Consider the following 25,588-nt stretch of genomic DNA (forward strand, 5'->3'; position numbering starts at 1 on the left):
CCATGATGTATAAGGATGGAAGCCTGGCAAAATAAATGGGAGTAAAGGGGAATATACATTCACTTAACGAGACTAGAATATGAAGGCTCCCCCCCCCCACCCTGCTCACCCTACTGTGCAGGGCCGAGGCCCGATGGGGCCTTGAAAGGCCATAGACAAAGGTTTGTTTAGATGGGAGTTGCTGTCCTCGACGAATGAAACTTGTCCTTGAAGCAGCCGCCAAAGATCTTACGGTACAGTTGTCGAAAGAACAAATAAATGCTAGAATTAAACTTTACTAAGTAATGGCTTCAGCCAAGAAGGAGTCCACGATATGCATCCGACTACGATGGCGGGAAAAAAACAATCCGAGGGACCTCAACATGTGAAGGACCATGGGAACAGTATACGCATCACACTAGGGATAGTATTACTGGCACACCCTGTCAACGTCCCTTTTCGGGAATAATCCGCAGCTACCACTAGATGTCGGCCTATGCATAGCATGTGATCCAAGCAGATTCCACAAGTCTCCGAAATAAAAAAATTAATATATTTATATATACACATATATACATACACACAAAAAGAACGAGGAAGACCCAGTTTTATAACGCGCACCTCACAGGTCTAATTCTTTCTAGTGTAGAAAAAAAAACAGTCAAGAAATGCGGTTTTTCAAAAAAGTATCTTTATTTAATAGTTTCCACATTGGCAGACTGCCGCCGTGAAATATAACAAAAACAACTGACAGGTTTCGCCAGATATATATATATATATATATATATATATATATCAGAAGTTGCAGAGATTTTAAGGTGAATTTAAAGCAATAAAACCCCAAAACTTCAGCGCAAGCTACCAGAACTTTGCGGCCCCTGTTGTGCAGCCTATGACCACAATGAGGCCATCACTGATGGAATCTCCAATTAGATTACAACACTAACCGTCTGTGACCAGTGCCCATACCCTTTGGCCATGCCCACTGTATAGATTAACAGATTAAGGAGCCACTAGCCATGGCTGAAGGCCATGGGTAGGAGTCAGTTAGTGCCATGTTATGTTAAAGGTTCTTGTACCGTGCACGGTTGCCACCTGCATGGTTTCCTCCTGGTGCTCTGGTGGATGGGAGAGGTGGAGGAGCTGTAAATCAAGGAGAAAGGTGGGTGAACTAGCAAGGCTGAGTGGGGAAAAAAAAAAAAAAAGCGCAAGAGCTGTGATGTGCTGTTGGCAGCTTCAGTTCGGTGACACAATTCACTAAGTGTAGGTTTGTTTCGGTTGGTAGTCGCCATGTGGCGTTGGGCGAGACTGTGTGGTTTGTTTAGTTGTTGGGGTGGTGGTGTAGTGAAGTGCTGTTGAGATCTGGTTGTGTTTAGTTTAGAGCTTGAGAGGTGTATGCAGAAGGGTGAGTTTTTAATAGGGTAAGTTAGTTAGTGGCAGTACCTTTCCTACCCCAATGTTTTGTGTAGCCCATTATCCCTTCCCCCAACATACATTCTGGTGTGCAACAATTGCCACCCCCACGGGATGCTCCAGGGGTGATGTGTACCCTGTGCACCATGGTCCGTTTGTGCAAGATATGGGTCACTAACGCAGATGGGCTAAACGCGGCATTGGCTCACTAACACAGATGGGCTAAACGCGAGCAATGGCTCACTAACACAGCTGGGGCTAAATGCAAGATATGGCTGCCTAACAGATGGGCTAAATGAGAAATATGGCGGACTGACAGAAATTATCTATGTTCTAGTAGGTAATTAGAGTGGTGGGGCTTTACCGGAGTGCAGTAATGGCTGTACTCCCCGCCCAGACCACACTTAACTTATCAGTCACTGCTGGTTGACTGCAGCAGGCTTCAAGGGTGAACGCGGGCAAACATGGACTGGAGCCACTTCTTCGGGAGCTGCCCTTTGCTTGTGGGCCTTAGCCTGGGTTTCCCGGGCAGGAGGCTGCCCGCGGTGGGGGTGACAAATGGGATACACAGCCCAATCAGCAGTCGGGCAAGGCTGGGGGGCAGAGAAGGACCAGGAAGTCAGGCAGGGTAGGCAAGGGGAGTGAACAAAAACACCAAAGCTGCAAATTTAAATTAAATCCCCATACTTCCCTTTTTAAAAAGGAAGCAGAAGGCTCCAGTCCGGGCACGAGTGGCTGGGAGCACTCACCTGCTCAGGCTACGAGCTAAAGAGGCCTGGCAGGCTTCGTGCAGCAGGGCAAGGCCCTTGAGGTGTGTAAGCAAGGGCTCAAGGCCCAATCAGCAGTCGGGAGCAGGCTGGCGGCAGGAGGAGGGCATTGAAGGACCAGGAAGCCAGGCAGGGAAGGCAAGGGGAGTGAACAAAAACACCAAAGCTGCAAATTTAAATTACATCCCCATACTTGCCTTTTTTTTAAATGAAGCAGAAAGCTCCAGTCTGGGACCAGGGGCTGGGGCACTCAACTGCCCAGGTTACGAGCTAAATTAATGTGGTATAATATACAAGGGGGGGGGGGCTAAAGGGCGTGGCCACTGACCATGGATAAAGGTCATGTCTAGTGGCCCATTAATGTAGTAAAATACAGTAGCCCAAGCCGAAAGCTGTGGCCACTGGCCATGGCCAAAGGCTGCACAACAGGGAGCACGAGGTTAAGGTGGCTATAGCTGAATTCCGGGGGTTTTGTTCTCCCCTTAATGTCCCTACAACTTAGTTTTTTCCATGAATATATATTATTCACTTGTGAGAAGATAGAAAAGCATTTGATTTACAGTGCAATACAGGCAAGTAAACAGAACGAGAACACACAGTAGAAACACTGAAGAGCAACATTCAAATAGTTCCCTAATGCTTAGTAAGTCAATGGGCCACAGTACCCCAAAGTCAACGTTCCAGAACATATACTTCACAGGTAGGTTTACCGTGTGATTGAATTGCAATTCAGAGTTTCAAAATGTTAAGGAACATTCAAGTAAGTAGCTCTCTCAAATCCTGCTACACTAAGGAAGGCCGAGGAAGGGATTCTTGACTAGACCACCACCGACCTTAGTCAAGAAAGTGATCCAGACAGGACTTTACAACCACCTATGGAAGACAAAGTGGGAGCAAAATATGTAGGTTATCTGTCTCCCCTCTACCCACCCCACCCTTACACAGATTTTCCCAAAAGACCACTTCAAACATTCCAGAATCTGTCAGGGACATGTCCTTCAGTGCTTTTTCCGCTCTCAGGAGGGCCAGGGGTCAAGGGTTCAAAGGTCATTTTTGGGGCACAGGATTTAGTGCGTCTGCTGCAGTACCTGCATTAGAAATCGAAGGACTATCCAGATCGCCCTTGTGACGTACATAAGACTACTTCTGCGGAGCAGGCCACCTCAGGAGAAAACAGGGGGTGAAGGCAACGGGTTGCAATAGGAGTGACTACAATCAGGCGATTTCAAATAACACCGGAGCAGGCCCAGCACAGCTTCCGTTAAGACTAGAAGGCTAACGATGCAGGAGCTGGAATCTTGTAGCGTCCTCATCCTGCTTGATCCCTCTTCTGCCTTTGACACGGTCAACCATACCATCCTGCTCAACTGTCTCTGTGATAACCTGGGTATCACTGGTCAGGCTCTGGCGTGGCTGACTTCTTTCCTCTCCGACCGACCCTCCCAGGTCAAACTTGGGTCCTTCCTCTCTGCTATCTTTTTCTCTACCTGTGGTGTCTCCCAGGGGTCTAACCTCTCTCCCTGGCTTTTCAACCAATACCTGGCACTCCTTGCTCATCTCGGACTGTCTGCTATCCAGGAGTGGCGTGCCGCCAATGACCTCTGCCTTATTGCCAGTAAGATTGAGATTCTCCTCATCGACACACCCGCTCCCTCCTTTCCTGTAGCCCTTTGGCTGGCCACTCTTGGCCCCCTTCCTGCTCCCACCTGCGAGGCTAAAAACCTCAGGCTTGTCTTCAACTCCACACTCTCCTCACATCTCTAAGAAGACACACTACCAGCTGCACCTCCTGAGAGGTATTCTTCCTTTCCTCTCCTTCCCACAGAAGCTCACTGTCTCCAGAGCTCTGGTTCTCTCTAGGCTGGACTATTGCAACAGCCTCTTTCTAAATCTGCCAACTTCTACTCTCCGCCCTCTGCAACTTATCAAGTACAGGACTGCGAGACCTGTCCTTGGCCTGAAGCCCAGGGATCATATCTCTCCAGGACTGAAATCTGTGCACTGGCTCCCAGTGGCTGCGAGGATTAAGTTCAAAACCCTTTGCATCGTCCACAAGGCCTTCTAGGGCCTGGGGCCTCAATACCTTCAACTCTCTCTTGCTAAATACCTTCCTTATCAAGCTCTTCGCTCATCTGCCTCCAACTCCCTCAGGGTCAGTCGCTTCTCCAAACAACGAGTTGGAGGTAGATCTCTTTCTTCGACTGGGGCCTCCCTCTGGAACAGCCTCCCTGCAACTTGAGAATGATCTTCAGTTCCGGAAGCACCTCAAAACCCCACTCTTTGCTTCTGCTTTTTCTCCTCCTCTCCCTTGCAGACTTCCTGGTTGACACTGAAACTGCACTGGTTACCTGGCCACCCTCGGATCTCGGGCCAAGGTCCCCTCTCCCTCCAATCGCAGTCCTACACTGCCTTCCTGGCAATCCCCGCACTTGGGGACTGTTTTCTGCATCCCTACAGACCCACTACCAGCACTTGACAACCGATTGTCCGCAATTACCCTTGCACTTGCCACCGGCTGCGTGCTTTTACTTATTGTTATTTATTTTCGTATCCCATGTACTGCACTGTACTCTTACCCTTTCCCCCCGCACTTCCCCCTCCTTCCCCTTCCCATGCACGATCTGAAGGACACCCGGCCTAGTAGGATCGTTGTCGTTGTCCGTCTTCCCTCTGTTCCCCCTCCCTTGCCTAGTCGCGCCTTGAACACTTGGGTATAGGCGCGCTACAAATGCCATATCATATGAAGATCCTTCAAGTTCCAAGGATGCACTTGGAACTGCGACGACTGCAGTGAGGTAGCCCAGGAGAGAGCTTGGCCGACTACAGGGTCATCCAGGGAAACCTACGAAGGGTCAGCGGGCACAGATCCTCGAGCAAGGGTTGAGAAGGTTTGTTCAGACCGGTCCTGGGGTCGAAGCACAGACGGGGGCCTACTTGAGATCAAGACAGAAGAGCAGGGCTTCACCGGGACTTGGCTGGAGGCAATGCTGGTCAGCTGTAACGATAGTCAGTGGGCTGCACATCTTTTTAGGAGCCCTTGCACCAACGCTGTTCTGTCGAATGGCTGCACGAGTCCTTTTATGCACAATTTGGGCTGGAAGCATGTCCAGGTCCACCAATGGCAAGGATCTGCACAATTCAGTAACAGTGGCTATCCAATAATGGATAGCCACTGGCCAAACATTCTGCCCAACAATGGACATTTAGGGGCTTTGATACAAACAGACACTTCGCCTGAGACAACAGAAGCTTTCCCCAGGAAAGAACATTAAATGTATGGCAATTACAGACCAGAGAGGGCAGGAAGAAGGCCGAATGATAACATGGCCAAAGGACAGGCAAAAATCTTGTGGCACAGACATCCGAGTATATGGTACTCATTATGGCATTATGTGGCAAAATACAAAAAGTGCACGAGTCGAAAACATGGTAGAAAAATATCTGCTGCCACCAGCCCATCCTGGGCACATTGAATTTATAACCACTAAGTTACTAAGTTACAAAATAAAAATATATAAGTATACAAAGTGTCCAAAAAGCACTTCATTGTAAGTTGATTGTTGCAGCTTTAGAAATACAAGAAATCCAGTACTGATGGTCTTTAGGACGGATCTGTTTCCCCATAAAAATGAGCATAAAGCAAGTGAAGTACTTTACTCCAAAAAAAAAAGTCAGGACAGGGTTCAAAAGAAGCAAAAAGAAAGGGGCACATTAGAAGTCTATGGAAGGAAAGCAGCGAAAAGAAAATCCTTCTTCCCAACAGCAGCTAAGGTTAACACTTTTTTTGGGGGGCGACAGGGTTGTTAGTACTTCATATGAGTCAATGAGGGAATGTCCACATAATATATAAGCAAAAATGTAGCCATCATATTTTGCAGGAAAACTGTGAAATGGAGTTAGTTTACTGACTTGCTAGGTAGGGGCAACGAAAGAGTTCAGGGTAAATTTTGGGCCTCCGTGCATCTAGGTGGACCAGGTTACGGTTGGACAGTTCATCCCAGCTAACTTTATTCTAAAGAGAATAAAGATATCCCAGGGAGTCAACCATTAGACGTTTGAACCCACTGGGTCTACCTTGGCGTTTATGTTAAATATAAAAAACTTTGTGAAGTTAAAGTTCAATAGTCTGCTCCAGACATTCTCCGGGTCAGCGGTAATGAATGTAGCGTGGCAAAAATAAATTTCCACAAATGTAAGCTGCTCCTGGAGTAGACGCGTGGGGGTTGGGGGGTGGGTCTTTGATGATAGGTTGTTGCATTGTATACTAGCTTTGTAATGATAGGGTTCTGCTCTTGGCCGTCTTGTGCTCCTGCCACATTGACAGGTGACAGAGCAAGCAACAAAATGTCTTCAAGGAAGAGTGTTCATGGAAGCTTGCAACCCAGGTGAGCCTGCCAGGTATGTAAGAGGATGCACAGACTGTGTGGTTCCCTTCAGTCCAGAGAACCATGGAATGTGCAGATCCAAGGAGCACACTAGCATCACAGTTTGACTGCAAGGCCAATTTTGCAGCAGAGCACCTTCTCTACAGTATGGAGTCGTCTTCCCAGGGCTTTCGGAGTCTTTATGCAAAGGCCTGTCTGGGGCAAAGTGGATTCGTGGACCATCCGCCCAGTCTGCTTGAATGATGCTTGGTATGCAATGTGGTGCAGTGTTCACTCACCGATTCCGGAGGGGAATAAAAGCTGTACCGACTACTTGCCCTGTCCGCACTATGGAAGGACTGCTGTTCTGGGAATCATCGAAGCGCTGCACCAGCATCCTTTGACTTTCCAAGGAATTAGATGGTAAAGCAGTCTCTCCAGAAAGACCAGAAGGGATCCACAGCAGCGCTACTTTCTCCTGAACCGGTGTGCAGAACTGGATCACAGCTCCTGACCGAAGGACTCCTATACCAGATGCTCTCGACTGTACACACACTGCTTGACCCAGAAGTGTGTCTCCTTTAACTGCCAGGACTCTGAAGACTCGGAGCTGGACCGCTCCGAGAATGTTCACCACAGGACACTAATCAAGCCCACTGGCTCAAGTCTCCCCTTCTCTGGGAAACTACAGAGGCACTGCTGCCCAAATCCTGCAAGCAAACCCCACCCTCAGAAGCCAGATCCTGTGCCCCCTGCCCCCACCCTCAGAAGCCTGTGCCTGAGGATGAAGTGATAAAATGCATCGACAGGAACTGCAGAAGACTCACCAGTTTGTTCCTGTGCTTCTGAGCCAGACACAAAAACGGTCAATCTTTCTTCCCATTGCTCTGCAGGATTTTTTGCAACAGTGTGCTGCTGGTGATCGCGGAACACCACGTGAAGCAGCTGCATCATACAGAACTGCTTTTTTGATCCCAGGGTATTTCTCTCCTGACCCACTGGAGCTGCTGGCAGGTATTTTCTTCATTATTTTTGATCTGCAAATTCCCAGGGTCCAACTTGGGATCGTGGCCACAGCAGCAGAGAGGCTTTGGGAAGTCCACAGGATGGACTTGGGACACTTCTGACTACCACCGAGGCAGACCTGCTGCGCAGGATTCAGGACCAGTTGTTCCCACCAGTCCAGGGAAGAAAATCACTAGCAGCAGTCTTCTTTGGTTGCATAAAGAGCAACAGGGCTTCGCCTGCAGTGGTCCTGGGCAATGCCGGTCTTCGATAGCAGCAATCTTCAAATGCTTGGATGCAGTGGGAACCCTCCAGACTGGCATAAAAAAATCCTCTCAACCAAAATCCAGGCTGGGCGTTGTTAGGTAAGAATTTGTAGAGTCCAACTGGTGTTGGTATTAGGTAACCCACCTTTTAATATAGGCCTGTACTACACAGGCTGGTAGTGTGACTGAGCAGCCAGGCTTATCTTAATAGGGGTAATGTGAGCTGTATGATGAAATCAGTAAATACAGGTATCCAAGTAAACACAAGTTATAGTATAAATAAGGTATAGTATAAATATTTATTTATATACACACAATGATAGACAATATTTAAAAAAGCAGCAACTAATAATATTAATCCCAAAGTTAGGAATCCATTAAACAAGAGCAATAAAGCAGGCAAGTAACTTTCACACATATTCCAGCACATTAAGCTACATCATTTGAGTTCGGTAATACCACTTATTTGTGATCACCATTGCAATCTTGAGTTATAAGAAGGGAAAAGTTATAGTTGGAGCAGAACATACTTTGTACTTTGGCTACATCCCTCTGGGAGAATCTAACTGTTTTTCAGTCTTTTATCCCAGCAATAATAGTTTAACAATTAAAACCTTTAAGGGAACAAGCACTGCCAAAGCCAATATTTTCTGAAGGTGGCCTTTACGGAGCCAGGACGGCCAAAGTCAATGGGCTAGTTCTATGTTCTTATGTTCTCTTAGAAAAAAAACGTTTTAGAAAAGTCAGTAGTTCATATAGAAAATCACAGAAGCACAGGAGGAGCCACTGTGAAGAAGCACAAGCTTTAAGGCCAGTGCAGGTGAGTTCAGGTCCACTTAAAACAGGGTGAAATAGTACTCCCCAAGCTATTCAGCACCACCATTGGCAAAAGGTAGATGTACCCCAAGCCCCACAGCCTGTGAAGTGTTGGCTGGATTCGCACCTCCCAAGACAATGCACTCTATGACAGCCAGGAGTCAGCGGGCATTGGGATTCTGCAGCCTTGGAAAGACACAGCAAGTCGGGAGGTTGCACCAAAAAGAAGCTCGTCTCAAGGCTAGTTGGTCCCAGCAGCCCAAGGGAGGAAGCCGCCCCACACAGGTCTTCCCAGTCAGATCAAAAACTGGGTCAGCACAGCTGCAGAGCTTCACCAGGAACTTTGCGGTCCAGGAGGGTGCTGCTGGCGTCTCTTCACGTCTTCATCGGATGTTGTTCTCCAGTGGTAAACGCAGTCTCTAGTCCCAAAAACCTTTACCTTTTAAAAAAGTTCCCATTCATTCACAGCCCTAGGCTGTCAATCACCCAGCAGGTTCGCAGTCCTCCTGGACAGCCAGCCGGCAAATCAGAACAGGTTTCACTCGGGCACACCTAGAGATAAAGGACAAAAGAGGTTTCAGGACCCTCCCTCACTTCCTGCCTTTCCAGACACACTGGAGTCTGGGACTCAAACCAGATACAAAACCAGAGTAAACGCCCAGAAGGAACTAACTGACAACAAATGGAGAATAAAGAAGATGGGGCATTATGAGAAAATGGTCACCCTTGGGTGCTGTACTGCAGCTGAGGAATCAGCCTGCAGATACATGGTGCAAGGTAGAAAAAAAGAAACCACTGCCATCAGAAATTCAAGTTAGTTAGTTTAACAGAATGTTACATGAGAAGTGGGATAAATGAGTTTCTATGTAAGCCCCCCGGCCCCCACCTCCCCAGCAGTCCCCCCACCTCCCCAGCACTCCACATAAGGAGGTGTGTGCTGGACCAACAAAAGAAAAGGTAAGTATGACAGGAGTCATCATACTATTCTTGGGAACAGTAGTTCGCCCATGAAAATGTAGTTAAAAGTCCAAGGGACTTCTCAGTGGCACTTCACAAAAGGCGCTGTGGGTCACAATGCAAAAAGCGAATTCCTATGGAGTTTACCAGACACCATTGAACAATAAGAAACACAAAAATCCTAGTCAGAAAACACAAGTGAGGGAAAAAAAAAAGAAAAGAAAAAGAAAGTCCAACCCACTCGAGTTAACATTGAAAAGACCTGAGTCCAGAAAAAGAGCTGGGGGTCTCCAAGCTTAAAGGGAATTGGCACAGAAATGGAAATTCTACACAACAGGTGTTACCTCAGCCCACCAATTAAGGACCTGAACTTTTCCAAAAAACCCACACCTGCCCAGCAAAAGAAATAGACATTTACTGGAAGGGATGGTCCTCAAAATGGCATTATGCAGAGAAAAGATTAAAAACCTGGTTCAGGGTCACCAGCCCCTCATAGGCACATCAGAAAGCCCCAAAATATGTTGCCAAACAAAAGTGAAAAAGGAATACAAAGCACGCATGCAGCACTCCACTCCAAGGTGGTGTGTGCTACATTATAACAAAAGACAAAACACGGCTCAGATAAACAGTCCCTGCGCACTGGTAGCCTTAAGGGCTCACCAGTGCCCCCAAAATAAATGAGCTGAGCAGGCAGTTAAGTAAAAAAAGGCTTTACTTACCTCAAAAGTCAGGCAAGGGTTCAAGACAAAACAAAACTGCTGGAGGTTGCGTTGAAATCCACGGTCGGAAAATGCAAAAAGAAAAATATTTAAGCCTGAACATCTCAGAAGACCAGCTGCACTTTCCATCTGTTCAACTACTTGCGGCTATTGAACTGTCACAGGACTGGCTGGGCTCTTTGAACGGACACAGGAGTAGATCTTTACAGTTGGGTTAAGGTAGAGGAGCACTGGGGCACGTGGTCTCTTACCGCTATTATTGGATAGACACAGAAGGCCGAGGTAGGGATACAAAGCCAATTACATCTTGGAATAGATGGGCTAAGGGTATTGGTAGAAAGATACAAGCCCCTGTACCTGCTAGAATTGGGCTCGAAAACAAACCGTGCTGGCTCAGGGGCAAACATTTTTGGGAGTCCGCTCATTACAGTGCAGAAGGCCATTAAGCAATTTTTTCAATCCATGTTATCTTGAAACAGTAAACATTCTTCAGTCAAATTGACAGACTGAAATGCCAAAACGCACAGAACAATCACAGGCAGCCAAGATTATCGAATGGTACATTGCAGTGATTCACCAGGAGAAGCTGGCAATGGCAAAACAGCTCTGCATCCCCTCCCGCACTTGATAGCTCAACAAAATGAAATCATAGGTTAAAAAAAAAAGGCATTGGTGTCGTAGCATAACTGACAGGGTGCAAGATTGTGCTGTCAGCGAACTGTGGGCTCTGAACGCAAAGGTGCAACTGACACCACCAGTTTCATGGGGATGGCAGCAATTTCAGAAGCCGGTCACATCCCATGAGCACCATGTACTGATAAAAACCCTAATGCTGCAGAAACACAAATGTTGCTAATGTATACCACCCCCCAACTAAAGTCCTTAAGTGGGTCATCTGGATATAAATGCATTTGTATACAAAGCTCCTCCAGGGTGGATACCACTGCCCAGCTGCACCCATAGAAATCGATCTAGGAGACTTGTTTTTAAGCAACAGGGCGACATGAGAGCGCATATGTAACTGGATTACAAAAGGGAGGCAAGTTATAAGCGTTGTGGATCTTTCAGCATTAGGTTCGGCAACATCGTTTCTTCAACCTGCCAGCACATCAACTGTTGGTGCTAGTCCATTTGACATTTTCCAGTGTGCCAATAGAAGGGACTGGTGTCCAAGGTAAAAAGCATTCTCAAGTGTAGTCTGTAACTGTGTATAATTTACACGCATTCGTAAATAAATAACATTTCACACAAACATTCTAATACTTGCTGGGGCAGAAAGTGTTCGTGGGGTGGACGGGAGGGTGATCCGAGAATGGGGAAGGCATGCAAATCCCTGTCAGTGCATCCGTTTGATTGCATCTCAGTGTATGAGATAGACCTCAGAATTCTCTGGTGTCTAGTCTTAGAAAAGGCCGACTGAAGGAGGTCTGCTCTTTCTGAGCAATGCGGACACGTTTCATGCAAGACTGTGCCAATTCATAGCTCATAGGATGTATCTCAAACTTACCTTGCTTAGAGGCAGTACCATGAATGCCCCACCTCCGCTAGCCTCGATGATGATGGCAACAAACTTGGGGTTGACGGCGCAGAAGGTGCTGTCCCAGGTGACCCTGGAGACACGGATGTCATCGTAACACTGGTCGTTCTTTACAGCCTGTCCAAAGACGTGCCGGAACTTACTCTGACGTACTACCTTCCGAAAGGACATGGCTGCATGTGACAAAACAGAAAAATGGGCATCACCAAAACTGTATGGGGGAGGAGCCAAAGCAACCAAGCGTGACGGAGCAAAAATGGCATACACAAAGCATTAGTAGGAGACCTAATAAGGAAGGAAAATACAGTTCGAGAAAGAGAGAAGGTGCCATTAAGGAAAACCAGGGAGCGTATAAACTGCATCTGACAAAAAGTATCAGGAAAACCTGGACCTCATTTTGCAAATCTAGGGGTTAAGACAAATGTTCTGCCAGTTTAACAGAATGTTACATGAGAAGTGGGATAAATGAGTTTCTATGTAAGCCCCCCGGCCCCCACCTCCCCAGCAGTCCCCCCACCTCCCCAGCAAAATAAAATCCCCCCCCCCCCCGCCCCCGCCCCCCATTTACAAAGCCGGACCTCTTGGCTTATGCAATGCGTGTTACAATGGAAACCATCACAAACTGGGAGCATTGTAAAGGTTTATACAATAAGATAATTCATCATGTGCTGATTCTTTAACCATGGGAACAGTGCCAGACGACATCAGTAATAATAAATCACAACAGCACACAACACATTAAAGTACTTGTTGAGATGGATTTTCAGAACCTGCCCTGTGGAAGGGTTCGAGAGGCCACACTAATTGATAAACAGGGTAGTTGACACTTCGGTCTATCCAAACTATCAAGGTAAGCAAATCCTGAACAGTAAAGCAGATTTTAGGAGATATGCAGGTGGTGTAGTAGTACAGTTCACCATACATGAAGCACCGAAGGAGTACAAAATAGTCACTTATTAGGCCTTTAAGCTAAGCAGGTATAAAATAAAAATATGTCAAACTCACTATATTTATTGCGACAAATCTGGAGACACTCTTCTTTGCTAGGGGGAACCACTACCGTTAAGGCTAGGGAGGTGAGCCTGCTAAGCAAAACCATCCTTCCGGGTTTGGGAAAGCGGGACCTCACTTCCCTTCAGGGAACAAGGACTACCATTTCCATGGGGGAACTCTTATACCCATTATCTGCCTACATGGGAGCGGGGTTTCAAATTAAGTCTGAATAAGCGGGAGCTAAAAGCAGCTCCTGGATATCCCGTATTAACTAGGGACCAGACAGAGGGGGTGTGGGGATGGAGGTGCCGCTGCGGCCGGTAGTGGCCCGTTTATTTAACCTTGAAAAACTCTTAATAAAAAAAGTTTAAAAAATAAAATAGGAACCAGGAGCGATCACTGGGGAACAAGGAGCTAGTGCATAGTGCTCTGCTAATCTTATTTCCACATAATATGCATACGTCTCATTATGCATTACCCTTTAAGCTTTAAAATGTTGTATATAAAAGTGTCCTAATGTTTAGTTATAGATTGTCCAAAACACACATAGTTAAAGTAACATAGATGTATTTGTCCAGCATCAGTTATTCTTAAGGAGCCAAAAGGTAGATCCTGGTAGATGATGGTATTAAGTTAACCAAGTTCTATTGGGCTACAAGATGAATTTAAATAGGTCCCCTAAATGTCAAACCCTGTGGGAGTAAGAACGACTGACATCACAACCATGCGTTGGACTCAAGCTAACACGGACATTATCGCAAGGTGTTTGAATCAAGGTAGTGCTGAACTTCCTACAAGCTTGCCAGCTGGTGGTGAACAGTACGCCCCTTTTCAATCTCGGAGCGAGAATAAAGGGCCAACAAACCCTGAATGGAGGAGCAGATACTCTACACTGAGGCAAGACTCTGGCGCGAGAACGTCAGGGAGGAGCAGAGCTGGCTGTAGCGCAGGAGAAAACGGACACGGAGGGAGCCGCCATCCGCCCAGCGTAGCAGAACACCAGACCCGAAAGGCAGAAGCAGCATAAAGAGGACCATACAGCGATCGAAGTGCAACCACGTACAGGACATAGTGGCCCCAGAGCCCACAAACAGCCGGCAAATCCGTGAATGAAGGGAGGACGGGGTCCTCTGCTCTCAATCCGAGAGCTAACCAACGAGAGAACGCAGAGAGAAGCAGAACGCAAACACTGCTAGTCAGCAAAAGGGAAGAGTGACAAGCCGTGGAGAAGGCTACTGCCGCTAAGGAGACAGACCCTCACTGGAGCAAACCCTGCAACACAGCAGCTACGCCGGTTGCATAGGTCGGAAGGAGGAAAGGAGAGGAAGGAACATGTGAGGGAGAGTGAATGACTACCCTAACCCCATCCAATTGTTACAGGGACCCGAGAAGAGATTAAATACTTGGAGAAGAAGGGTTGCGGCAGCCAGAGTAACCAGAGTTGTAATTAGGTTCAGAAGGGTCACAGGGACCCACAAGAGCTAAGAGCCAAATGTATATAGGGGTCATCAAAACCCCAGAGAGTGAAATGGGTGGGTGCTGGGGGGCCGGGGATGGTGATGGGAGGGGGAAAGTTGCATTGAGAAAGATTCGGTCGTGGTTGTTTATATGGTTGACTTATGCGCATTTCGTTATAAAATAGACCCAGAGAGTTAAGCGAGACATTGGAACAGAGGGGCCCAAAGGAGCCACAGGGGCCCAATAAGCAAAGTAAAGAACCGATGCAAAGGGTGTACAGAGGCACCCAACAGTTGATTAAAGTGGGGAGAGATCAACCAAAGTGGTGGAGACGGGATCAGGGAAATCTCTCCACCTAAAGAAACATGAGCATTTTGTGACTTTAAGTTTTAAACTTTGTGGGCATTTTTACAAACATTTATAAACTGGCAAGAACTGTTTCTATGAAAGAAGTTGGCATTCACAAATCACTATTGGATCAAGATCCAGGAGGGATTCCGGGACGCCTCAAAGATTGTGGTTTTACATTTTTCTTCTTCGTGGTAAGGCCAGTTTAGGGAATAGGTTTGGACCAAAGACTACTTTATTTTTAACCATCGACGAGCACCTCGTTTATAGTTTTTAGAAAGTGAACTCCCTTTTAGAACAAGGTCAGTGAGGCAATTTCTTTTTATTTAAATAAAGTTACGTGTTAACTATGTCCTCTGGCTTGCCAGAATATATACACACACAGGTCTCAAAGTGCGATCACCCACACATTACAATGGAACAATAAAAACAAACCAATGAAGCATGAAAAACTAGGTAAAGTGAGAATACAGTACATTTAAAACCATAATCATATAACCCTGGCTAATAATTAGAAGGGCCCTCTGGTTTCAGCAGTCCTTCCCCTACCAGGTAAGTAGGCCTAGTGCCTCACGGTAAGTAGCTGTGTAGGAAGCCTTAAAGAGTCACCCGAGAACATATGTTGGCAAAGCCAACAGGTTACACACAGTTGAAGAATAAAGCACTTGGGTAGTTTCAAAAGTAATTAGAAGTTTTTAGGGGTGCTCTCCTAACCCCAGCACACTAGGAGTTACTGGTGGGATGTGTGGTGTGCCAGATATAGTAGTGAGAACACTGGACATGTATCAATTTAAATGGAAACCTGCCTTATCTGGCTCTACTACTACCATGCGGCTCACCAAATACAACTGAAAACCCTAAGGTGCTTGTCAGGATTTAAATCACCATAAAGGTCAGTCCTCAGTCCGAAACCTCATCTAACCAACTGTCCCTACCATTAAACACAAATAGGAACTAAAGTAAATCCTGGTTAGGCACAGGATCTTGAAGCTGAACCCCTCCTTGATGAACAGTTCTTACAAAGAAATGTTCATCACAGTTCTCTGTATATGGCCTTTCCCAAAAGTCTCTTCCACAAATGTCACCCAGTTTTGTGGCAGATCATGAAAAGACTATTCACTTCTCAAGCCTTTTACAATGAACTGGTTTGTCTTTCTGTGCGACATAAAATTACTTTTGATTTCTCATTCCCTTTCAAATACTTGGCATATATCTTGACCGCACCCTTTCCAGGGCAATTACGCCTCTTCTCAGGGTTGTATTCACCATCTGTGATATGTTCAACTTTCACTTGGACAGCCGGCCCACCTTGTCATCAGTGTCCTAGCCGCTTTAGACCATATAGTCCCTTATACCAGGTCCGGGTATTTCCTCAGGTTTACTCTCAGTCTCGTATATAGGTTTGCCTTAGTTTTTATGGGGTCAGGAACTAGCATTCTCATAAGCTTTTCCTCCTTTGCACATCACTGGGTCTTTTATTTCCCAGTGTTCGATGCAGAGCTCGACCGCCCACCTCCCTTTCTCGTACCCAAACCACATACCTGGTGCTCTTCTGTACCCTCTCCAGGGAGGGTTGGTGGTTCTGGTGCAGGCAGACTCCCTTGCATCAGGCCTCCTAGCAGCAGCCTTCTCAGTGGCTCGCCAGTGCTTTTCTCTGGCAGCAGCCTGGGCTCCCTTCTTCCTATGTTGGTGTCTCTCAGGAAGCAAGCAGGGAACCTCGTTTGGTTGGTACTCCTCGGCTCAGAGAAGTTCCGTGGGCTACACGTACACTCTGTGGTCCCGCCTCCTGGAAACACTGGTTCCACGTTATAGCAGCACCATCCACTCTGCGATTCTCCACCCCAGCTAGCTGACTCTACATCAGCTGGTCTCTTATCTATCCAGGTCAAGATCAAAAGGTCTTTGTTTGGGCCACTGTAATGAGAGCCGAAGTACCGTTCATTACAGGATTTCAGAATCGAGCTGGGGTCCGCATCAACATTAGACAGAAAAAAAGGCTTTAACACTTTGACAGCCTCTTCAGCTCCGATATATGTTGAGAACACAGGATTTGGGTGGCATCGTGATAAAGACTCAGAGTCCTTGTCCCCTAAGGGAGAGTCACTCCAAGCAAGATCCCACTGGACCAAAACCCAAGTGAGGGTCTTGCGTAGCAGGCTAAATTCCCTAGTCTCAATGCGGGTGGCTCCCGGTTGGGGAGAAGGGACACATACACTTTATTCGTCACAGATTCCTGTCTGGAACGCCACCGTTCATGACCAGGCTGGGGACAGTAAGAGAATGGACTTGATGCCCATACAATACCTACGGCGAGGGGGGGAGAGGTGAAAAATAAATACACTCACCGCCCAGTACGCAAATGTTTTGAGGGACCACCCTTGCATAACTCTGAATCGGTGGCTGTTGGTCCATCAATGGGGGTCCGCAGGAGGTTGCAGAGCAGTGGCTGAAGTGGACACTTGATGGGCTTTATGGCTGTTCCATGCTCCGGCAGAATGGTTCAAGTAGTCTACTAGCAGATTTGTCCCAAGCACCACAGTACAGCAGCCATGATAAAGGAAGACCTCCAGGACAGAGCAGAGGCATTGCAACAACTTTCATCACGAGCAGGAGGCGGCAGGTGATGGTCGATGACCTGTAGAGTCCAAAGCGCCAACTCGAGATGGCAACCAATGCAATGGCAATGGCGTTTGGATAGTTGGACAGCCCATAAAATGGTCCTGGGACACTTTAAAAGTCTTCTGATGGTATGTTTGAGGTCTGGACTCGTTGGACCCTTCAGTCCAAAGGTTGAAATACAAACGAGGGAATCTTTTGATCGTCGCAAGAGACAGGTTTTCACCGGGACTTGGCTTTGGCAAAGATTGTCATCCTCAGCGGCATTATTCCAGTTATTCAGCAAAGTGCTCCTCTTCCTCTCCCATCTTGGCTTCAGCCACTTATCTGCTAAACGGCTGCAAGACTTCCTTTGTCCCAAATTTGGGCTGGGGCTTCCCCAGCCAACCAATGATAACGATCTGCATCATTCAAACTGGCAAGGGCTGTCCAAAAATGCATATAAAATTCCAATTAACAGCTAAAATTCCTGTCCCTTAACCTAAAACTCCAGGGACCCAGGGAAAATTCCCATGAATAGATAAGTTCTGAGACAGTGTCTGAGGTAAGAGGGCCTAACAAGCCATGAGCCACAGCCAGTCATCTCTCAGAATTGGTCGCAAGAGTTGGAGGGACCCAGTCCCTAAAACTCCCTTTGGTGCCGCGTTGATGTGGGTACCACCATCTATCACATGATGCCTCATAGTACCTTTTCTGGTCATCTCCTTCATCTTTCAGGACTACAACTCAGTGCACCTGGGGGGCGCCAGAAAACCCAGATTGAAACGGTAGGAATGGAATCGAATTTCTCCTTTCCAACAGAAATTAGACAACCCTCAACCTTACATCCCCAGACAGACCAAGAGGGGAACAGTCAGGCAACAGAAGAATGAGAAGGGTCTTCAGGCGAGATACAGAAACAAGTAGCCTGATGCCTTGCTAATAGAGACTGAAAAGGGGATGGCCTAAAGGATTTTTAAAGCCTTTCAGCTGCATCACCCATGCCTTCTAAAAAAACCTACAGACTGAGAGGTAGCATGTGCGTTAGTTACAGGGGTGAGGTCAGGTGGTGTGGAGATGGGCCGAGAGACCGGGAAGGAGGTGGGGGGTGGGGGGGGAGGACAGTGGAGTGCTGAGGAGTTAGTGGCAGAGTTGGAGCAGAGTGCATGTGAGCTATTGATATGATAACGGGGAGAGAGTGCAAGGCGGGAGTGGGAATAGTGGGGAAGGTTTAAGGTGGCTCCAAATATATACAATGTGTGTGAAAAATAATTGGAGACATTCCCTACACTAGTTATCCATAGGGGGCTAAACAACGCACCTACAAAGAAAATGAGTGAATGGTGAGTGAGGCAAAAGGGTCTCGCTCAGCCAAAAAGAAATCCGCAAGGATCCAGACAAAAAGCAGATAGGCTGGAATGCTGGAACACAATTAAAATCAATGATGGAAAGTTGCAGAGAAAAAAAAAATAGATTAAAAAAAAAAATTAAAACATTTTAAATAAACTTTGCCAACAACCTATTTTTGCATCATGGAGCAGCCGATTGACACCCTGGCTCTTCTAAAAATGCATTTTCAAGAGCTCCGGAACAGAGCTAAATCCCCTCTGCGCAGTCGTAAAAAGGGACAAAACTAAAGCAAGAAGTGAGGAACCCCAGGGGCAAGGCAAAATGGGACATCAGAACCGACAGAGAATATAGTGCCAAGAATACAAGTGAAGAGAATGAAAGAATGGATCAACTGTTGTGGCAAAACAGGGTCAGCGCAGAGTGGAAGTGAAGCAGACAAACATGGGTGTAGGAATGAGAGAAAGAACTGCTATGGAGCGAAGCAGTTGCACAATAAAAGCCATTGGTAAGTACGGAGGAAAGATGGCGTAGCAATGAGTAAAGAAGGAAGAACAGAGGAGAGAAACAGTGAGAGAAGGAACTGCTTGAATGCGACAGGCGAAGAGAAGTAAAGCAGGCAGACTAAGACCTACTGATGGAACATATTTACATACATTTATCATCCCAACCGAAGTTGGTACTCGTTTATCGAACTCGGAAGGATGAAAGCCTAAGTTGGGATTGCTGGGACTCAAACCTGTGACATGCAGATCACAGATGGATAGCAGCAAGCACTCAACCCGCTAAACTATCTTATCGGCTTATAGAGGAGCCGAATCTGCTAACAGGCAGAGGAGCAGATTTGGCATAATAGGACCTGCTTAAGTTATATGGTGGTCAAATTGCAGTATGCATGACCTGTTGGGGGAAAGCAGGGCCAGACACAGAAGAGCATGCCCTGCAAGATGTTGCAGATTGGGTCGGTAAACTGGAGAAGATCGGGGCTGGCAAAGGAGAAGAGGGCCAGACAGGAGATCATGATCTGCTATTGAAGGGGTGCGCAAAGAAAAGCAAGGCAGGATCTGCGGAGGTCCAAGTGGCAGCAGGCCCTTAAGGTGAGTGGTCAGCTGTGTACATTTGTAAACGTTCCTTCGTGAAGATGTAGCATGTTTTTATGGCTGCTGTGAACAAAGTATTGTTACACTTTAGAGCCTAGGCAGAGCAGGGCATGACAAGGGGATTGGTCCCCCCAGAGAAGCCTTCAGAAAAATAGAAGGGATCTTTTATTCCAGAATTAGCCGTCATGAATGCAATCGGAATTACTGTTTCCGTCTGCAAGAACTTCCTAACTACAGTACCGCCACCATCACAAAATCCCTATCTCCAAGAGAAAACACGCATCCTGAGTGGTAAGCGTCCAGTAACACGTCTTCAGTATGTTAGGCTTCCCACCCCACCCACACCCCCACTATGGAAAGTCAGGCGGGAGGATCTTAAGACTAACTGTATTCAATACAAAATCTAAGCAGTTGTAGCATTTGAGAGGCACAAACCATATTTTGTTTGCCTCGGGAGGGGGGGGAAAGAGGGGGTCGCTGCAAACCCCTGCAGGCAACTAAACAATCACCATATTCAGAATCGGTTTAGAACATGCCCTGGAAATTGTATGCTGCCCTGGCATACCCAATGTGGGTCACTCAACTGCACAGTGCATGCATTGTTGAACCGGACCAGCCGTACACTAGATTGAGTATGGGGTAGGGGTACCATACTCAATAAAATGATACTGGTACTAAACCAGAGCTTAACTCACCGGTTTTAATGGGCCTACCAGGAAAGGAAAGCTGGGTCACTATAAATTCATGAAGAATGCCTGCAATGGAAAAGCAAGTCAGGCACTTGGGAAATTCACAACTATAAAGGAACATTCGTAGGGGAAAGACTGGTCACATACTAGTGTGGGCCACTATAATAGCAAGCCAAAGAGGGACAGAATGGTCACACAATTGAGAGGGCCACTATGCCTGCATGATGCATGTCTTGGAAGGCGAGGCTGCTCATGGTCTGCCGTCGAGCCACAATTTAGGATCTTTAATTCCAGCAGTGTTCCCCAAGTTCAGTTCCCTAACACCTTCTGCTCTAGAATGCTTGTTTACCCAATTTATCTCCAGCGAGTTCCAATCTCAAATGTTCAGAGATGGCAATAGCATCTGTGGCACAGGAGTGATCCTCAGTGCCTCACGGTCAGGGTACTCCATTTATGCCTTTTACCTGGATCAAATAAAGGGTTTCGCTGATTGGGGCAGTCCTTTGATACATTTCAGGGAGTTCAGCTTGTTGTACTTTGGGGATGATAGAACTCATGTGTGGTGTGTTCTAGCCATTCTTCCTACGGTAGACCATGAAACAGAGGTGGCCAAATATGTTCATAGCAGACCACTTGGAAGTTCCAAAAATGCATTGGCCAGGACCAGATAGCACAAGCCTGAAAGGGGTGTCTTATCCAAGGATCAAAACACATCTCGAGTGAGTCTGGGAAGAAGTGAACAATGTCTAAATGTGGCAACCCCAATTGATTGCATGCCCAATTTGAATCAATGCAAACCTATGATTTGGGCCTAGGCCGTACCCTCGTCCCATACCCCAATAAAGTGTATGGTCTGCATTAGTTACTCATTTAAATAACTGGAATCTTGGTAACACGCTGACGAGGTCAGCCTGCAGGAACCTGCAACCTTCTAAGACCATCATGTAGGACGACTGTGGGAATGAAATGACTAGCTACCCAAGTAATATCAAGGAGGAGTACATGCTCTTTGACTTGTGGCAACCATGCCCTTCAGAATACTTGCTTGGTGCCGTACGCACAAACTAACCACACCAGTGTCCGCATAGTGCCTCATTAACTGAAGTGCAGACACGGGGGGGCTGCCTATGCCTTTCTGCCACCGGTGTCTTGTCTACATCAGACTGGTCTGTGCTATATGCTAGCTCCTTTATCGATTCCTTCGCTCCCAACCTTTTCCTCATCCTGAATATTAATTGGTAGCTATTCCCCAATTCGAGTTAACACTCGAAACTGCTTTCCTGTAGCCCCAGATCTCAATCCAAGTCTAGCTTCTAATAGCTCTGGCCAGGAACACGAAAACAATCCCGATTGCAATGAAGAAAAGCACCCAATGGCTCGCCCAAGTGTTGGAACTTAACAGATACCTTGTATGGACATTTCTTCATTCAAAGTGATGTGCTACCATGAATTCTGTACCACCCCATTCCCCATCTCGGGAAATTAGCCAATGATAGTAAAGAGAAAACCAAAATAAGCCTAGCGATCCCTTCCCTGCCTGCATCATTAGCCTACTCAAATGACCACACTTGCAGTCTGAGGAAACGGTTTGGTGCATGCATGGGGTCAGTCAGGTCATCCGCACACAACGTGTGCTACGTTAGCCTAACTGGTAGTCTATCATGATCGTAATGGTGCAGAAGGCTCCACCTCCCTCCAGTCTTTCCTCAACTTCCACATTTACTTTGCTCTATTTGGTCGCCAGCTTTACAGTTTCTTGTATCCTTATGAATAAGGACTGACAGGTTAGCATGTGCATTATGACAAAGGAAATCCAAGGTTATGGAAGACTCCAGAGCCACCTTGGTGGACAAGTCATGGTGCCCATGTCATACTTTAGGGAAGGCATTTCTACCAAAGCGGCAAAGATTCTTATTATGGTGCTCACAGGCAGAGTGCATACTAATGAACCTCACAAGTCCAAGGTGTGGTTAGCCAGAAGGGGCAATGCAATGCTCTACAACTACAGTCCGTACAAGGGGTGGGTGGGTGGGATTGCAACGTTTCTGTAGGGGAACGTGGAAGCTGCTTTGTCAAGAGATACATTAAGGTATTGAAGGGTTACTAATCTGCAAAGAATGGGCGACTGTCAGGCCACAACGTGCCCATGGCGTTCTTGCCAACTCAAAGACTTTCTTTGATGTGATATTATGTACTGCGCCATGGAGCGGTTCCTAAAAGATCAGGGTATACCAGTACACAGGATGGGCTACCAAGCTAGCACTTTGGTACTGAATAAGAAGGAAAGAGGGGAAGGGTGGAGTGTTAAGATAGCCCCAGGGTTTCCTGCACAAGGAAAAGGAAGGAGCCCATGTAGCCAATCACTTTTTCCATACATGGATAGAGTCCCTTGCTCTCCAAATCATTACAACTGCAGTAAGACAGACGTGTTTCAAGCATCTAAAAAGAGCAACAAGCAGCTCTGAGAAAAGTGAGGAATATGGAGGTCGGGTTGTCAGCAGAACGCTCATGGGCAACTAGAAGCAGCTTGAACAGGTTTATCTCGAAGTAATGATTCTCCCTTTACACAGAGATTTGAAGCTACAGCAGTCTCCTTTTGCAGAACACGTTCAGATTAGTTCTTGAGAATTATTTTGCCAGTTCCCAACTAATTTACCTTTCAGATAGGGATATTTTAAAACAATTCTTTGTAAAGTAATCAATACGAGAAAAGATTATAAGCGAAAATATTGTTTCATGTAATCCAACCAAAGAAATCAATGTAAATGATGTTCTTTCAGTTAAACACGTAGTAAAACCTTGGCATGCATAAAACCAGTAAAGGCCATATACGTAGTCCTACCCACTGCCAAGTTAAAGATATGCCCACTACACAGTAGAAGGATATATATATAAAGGATAACTGAGGGGGAGAAAAAGGGAACCCTAGAAAATAGCCAAAAATCTACTCATGACCCAAAATTCCAACATATGACTAGAGACAGTAATTTCCGACACCATTAATTAGCATATAGCAGCATGAATTATACAAATGCAAACACCCCTAGCACCTACAGATGGTTAAACACCTAGCCAACAATGTCCAACGGATCACCAAAGGTTAGAGAAACATTAGTATTACTATACCAGAACCATAAGGTCCCATTTACACTCCTATATATACATGGTAACCAGTGGTGCTACGAAGTACCTTGGTGCATTTCAGTGGGCAGGCATGTAATGCAGCAATTTAGAAATACATACTAGAATCAGTACACGTTAGGTTCCAGGCTTGATTAAAAAAAATAGGAACCCAGGACAAATGTGGTCAAGTAAGTATCTTGCAAACACAAGAGTCTTTACAGATGGAAAAAGTTCCCCTTATGAATAAAAGGCATTCAATAAGCAGAGCCGCATTGAAGGGGAAAAGGCAGGCAAGTCTCCAATTGGCAGCAGCCAACCCTGGTTAATGCCAGAGGAGACCCTCTCAAACAGTTCCACTTTCAGGTTCGAGACCCAGAAGCCTCAGGAAGGAAGGAAACAAAGCAAGAGTTGGCCATGAAAGTCAACAGCGCCCCATAGAATGCCACTGTTACAGACTCAGGGACCGAAATCCAAGAAAAAAAACCACTCACTCAGAACCCACGGTAAATGCTCACACCACCTTTGAAGAACCTGGCTCAGGAAGAGTGAAAAATACTGGGTGTAAAGCTTCTTTTGGAGAGCACCTTTCAGGGCCCAGTACCCCTGGACTTGCCTCCCAGACCAGCAACAACCCTCCTGATAAGAATCACCAGCCTACCGAGATCACCAGGAAGACATAGGAACCGGACCAAGAGGATGCAGACAGCTCAAGGTTAAAAACGGAGCTGCCAGTCAGCCAGCAGAACCATCCCACACCCGAGGCTTTTCAACAAGTAGGATATTACTGGAAGACAGACAAATAAGGCCCATAAACGGTCCCAGCATGGGACATCCAGCCCTTTTAGTCATGTGGACCAGGATCGGGTTGAGGGACAGCCTAGGTAGGACATCTATCAGCTAAAAGATGAAACCAGAACTAAAATGTAGAGGACACAGGCGCAGCCTTTATGGCCGAACCTGGTCCTAAAAACTAGTCAGCACATTTTTTGTGGACAAATCCTCCAGTAACATAGGTACGTAACCCAGAAAAATCCTAGTACACTTGACAAATGCCCAGAATTTTTTCTAGATATCACATATTCCCTTGTGGGCTGACCTACGCCAGTCCTCCAATCACGCCAATGGCAGACATAAGATCTTGGGGCCAACCAATCAGGCTGACACTAAAAACCATCAAGCACTCCGGTCCAGACAGTTTGTGTTATGGGCGGTCTACTACAAGGGACCAGTCTAAATGAGTCCAAACAAAAATCTTCAGAGGGTACAGAGCTTGACACCAAGAGCGAGCTACTATTCGACGCCCAGGCTAACTGACGATGAACATACATAACTATGTGGCATCAGCTCTGTGCGTTTGGGACAATCTATAGACATTAGGACACATCTATATGACATTTATAGCATCGAAATAGTAGACATAATGAAACGTTTGCATCTTACGTTGAAGTCAGATTGGCAGAGCCCTAGAGCCCTGTGTGCTTGCTCCGGTAGCTCCTGCTAACTAGTTAATGCCGGATACCCAAGAGCTGCTGTTAGCTCCTTATTGAATCTGAATTTTGATCCCTGCATCATGTTATTAACCACCGCACAGAAATTACGAGAGTTTTTCTAGGTGATAGTTTGGAGCATCATTTCCCCCTCTTTTTGCACCTTGATCCAGTTGTTATATGCTTGTTTCAATCGGCTCACACGTTATTTATACTCTCCGCCAGTTATACCGGTCCTAGCTTAACTCCTGATAGCCTTCCTTGGTTTATTTTTTTTCCTCTTGTACCACCACATCAAACGAGTGGGTAATAGCACATGGACATTTCTTTTTGTACTAGTCACATCTTCAATATTCTGCCCGGCATGTGCTTCAAATTAAACAAAGCAGCCTTTCTCTTGCACCAAATGGGTGGGGTGGCAGCCTAGCATCTTTGAAATCAACAAGAGAACCTCTCTCCCAGTCCAGCTAGGATTTCACATCCCAAGACTGGGCAGTCTCCCTGTGAGTGAATAGCCAACTAGAGCAATTGTTTCAGATTGGCAAAATACCAAGACAAACTGGCAACCTCCACCCTTCGAATCTAGAGTGAGATGCCCAGAGCCAGAATGAGCTTCACATCTTGG

General features: G+C 46.5%; 1 protein-coding gene across 1 annotated transcript in view; it reads right to left on the reverse strand.

Annotated features, from left to right (window-relative positions):
* CORO1B (coronin 1B) overlaps positions 1-25,588 on the reverse strand; it is a 261,148-nt gene that overhangs the window by 201,086 nt on the left and 34,474 nt on the right. The window contains exon 2 of the mRNA XM_069628964.1: positions 11,794-11,996. Within this exon, the coding sequence (XP_069485065.1) occupies positions 11,794-11,994 (201 nt within the window). The 5' untranslated portion in view covers positions 11,995-11,996. The remainder of the gene's footprint in view (positions 1-11,793; positions 11,997-25,588) is intronic.

Source organism: Ambystoma mexicanum, chromosome 12 (assembly GCF_040938575.1).
Source record: "Ambystoma mexicanum isolate Mex_15411 chromosome 12, UKY_AmexF1_1, whole genome shotgun sequence".
NCBI classification, from domain to species: domain Eukaryota; kingdom Metazoa; phylum Chordata; class Amphibia; order Caudata; family Ambystomatidae; genus Ambystoma; species Ambystoma mexicanum.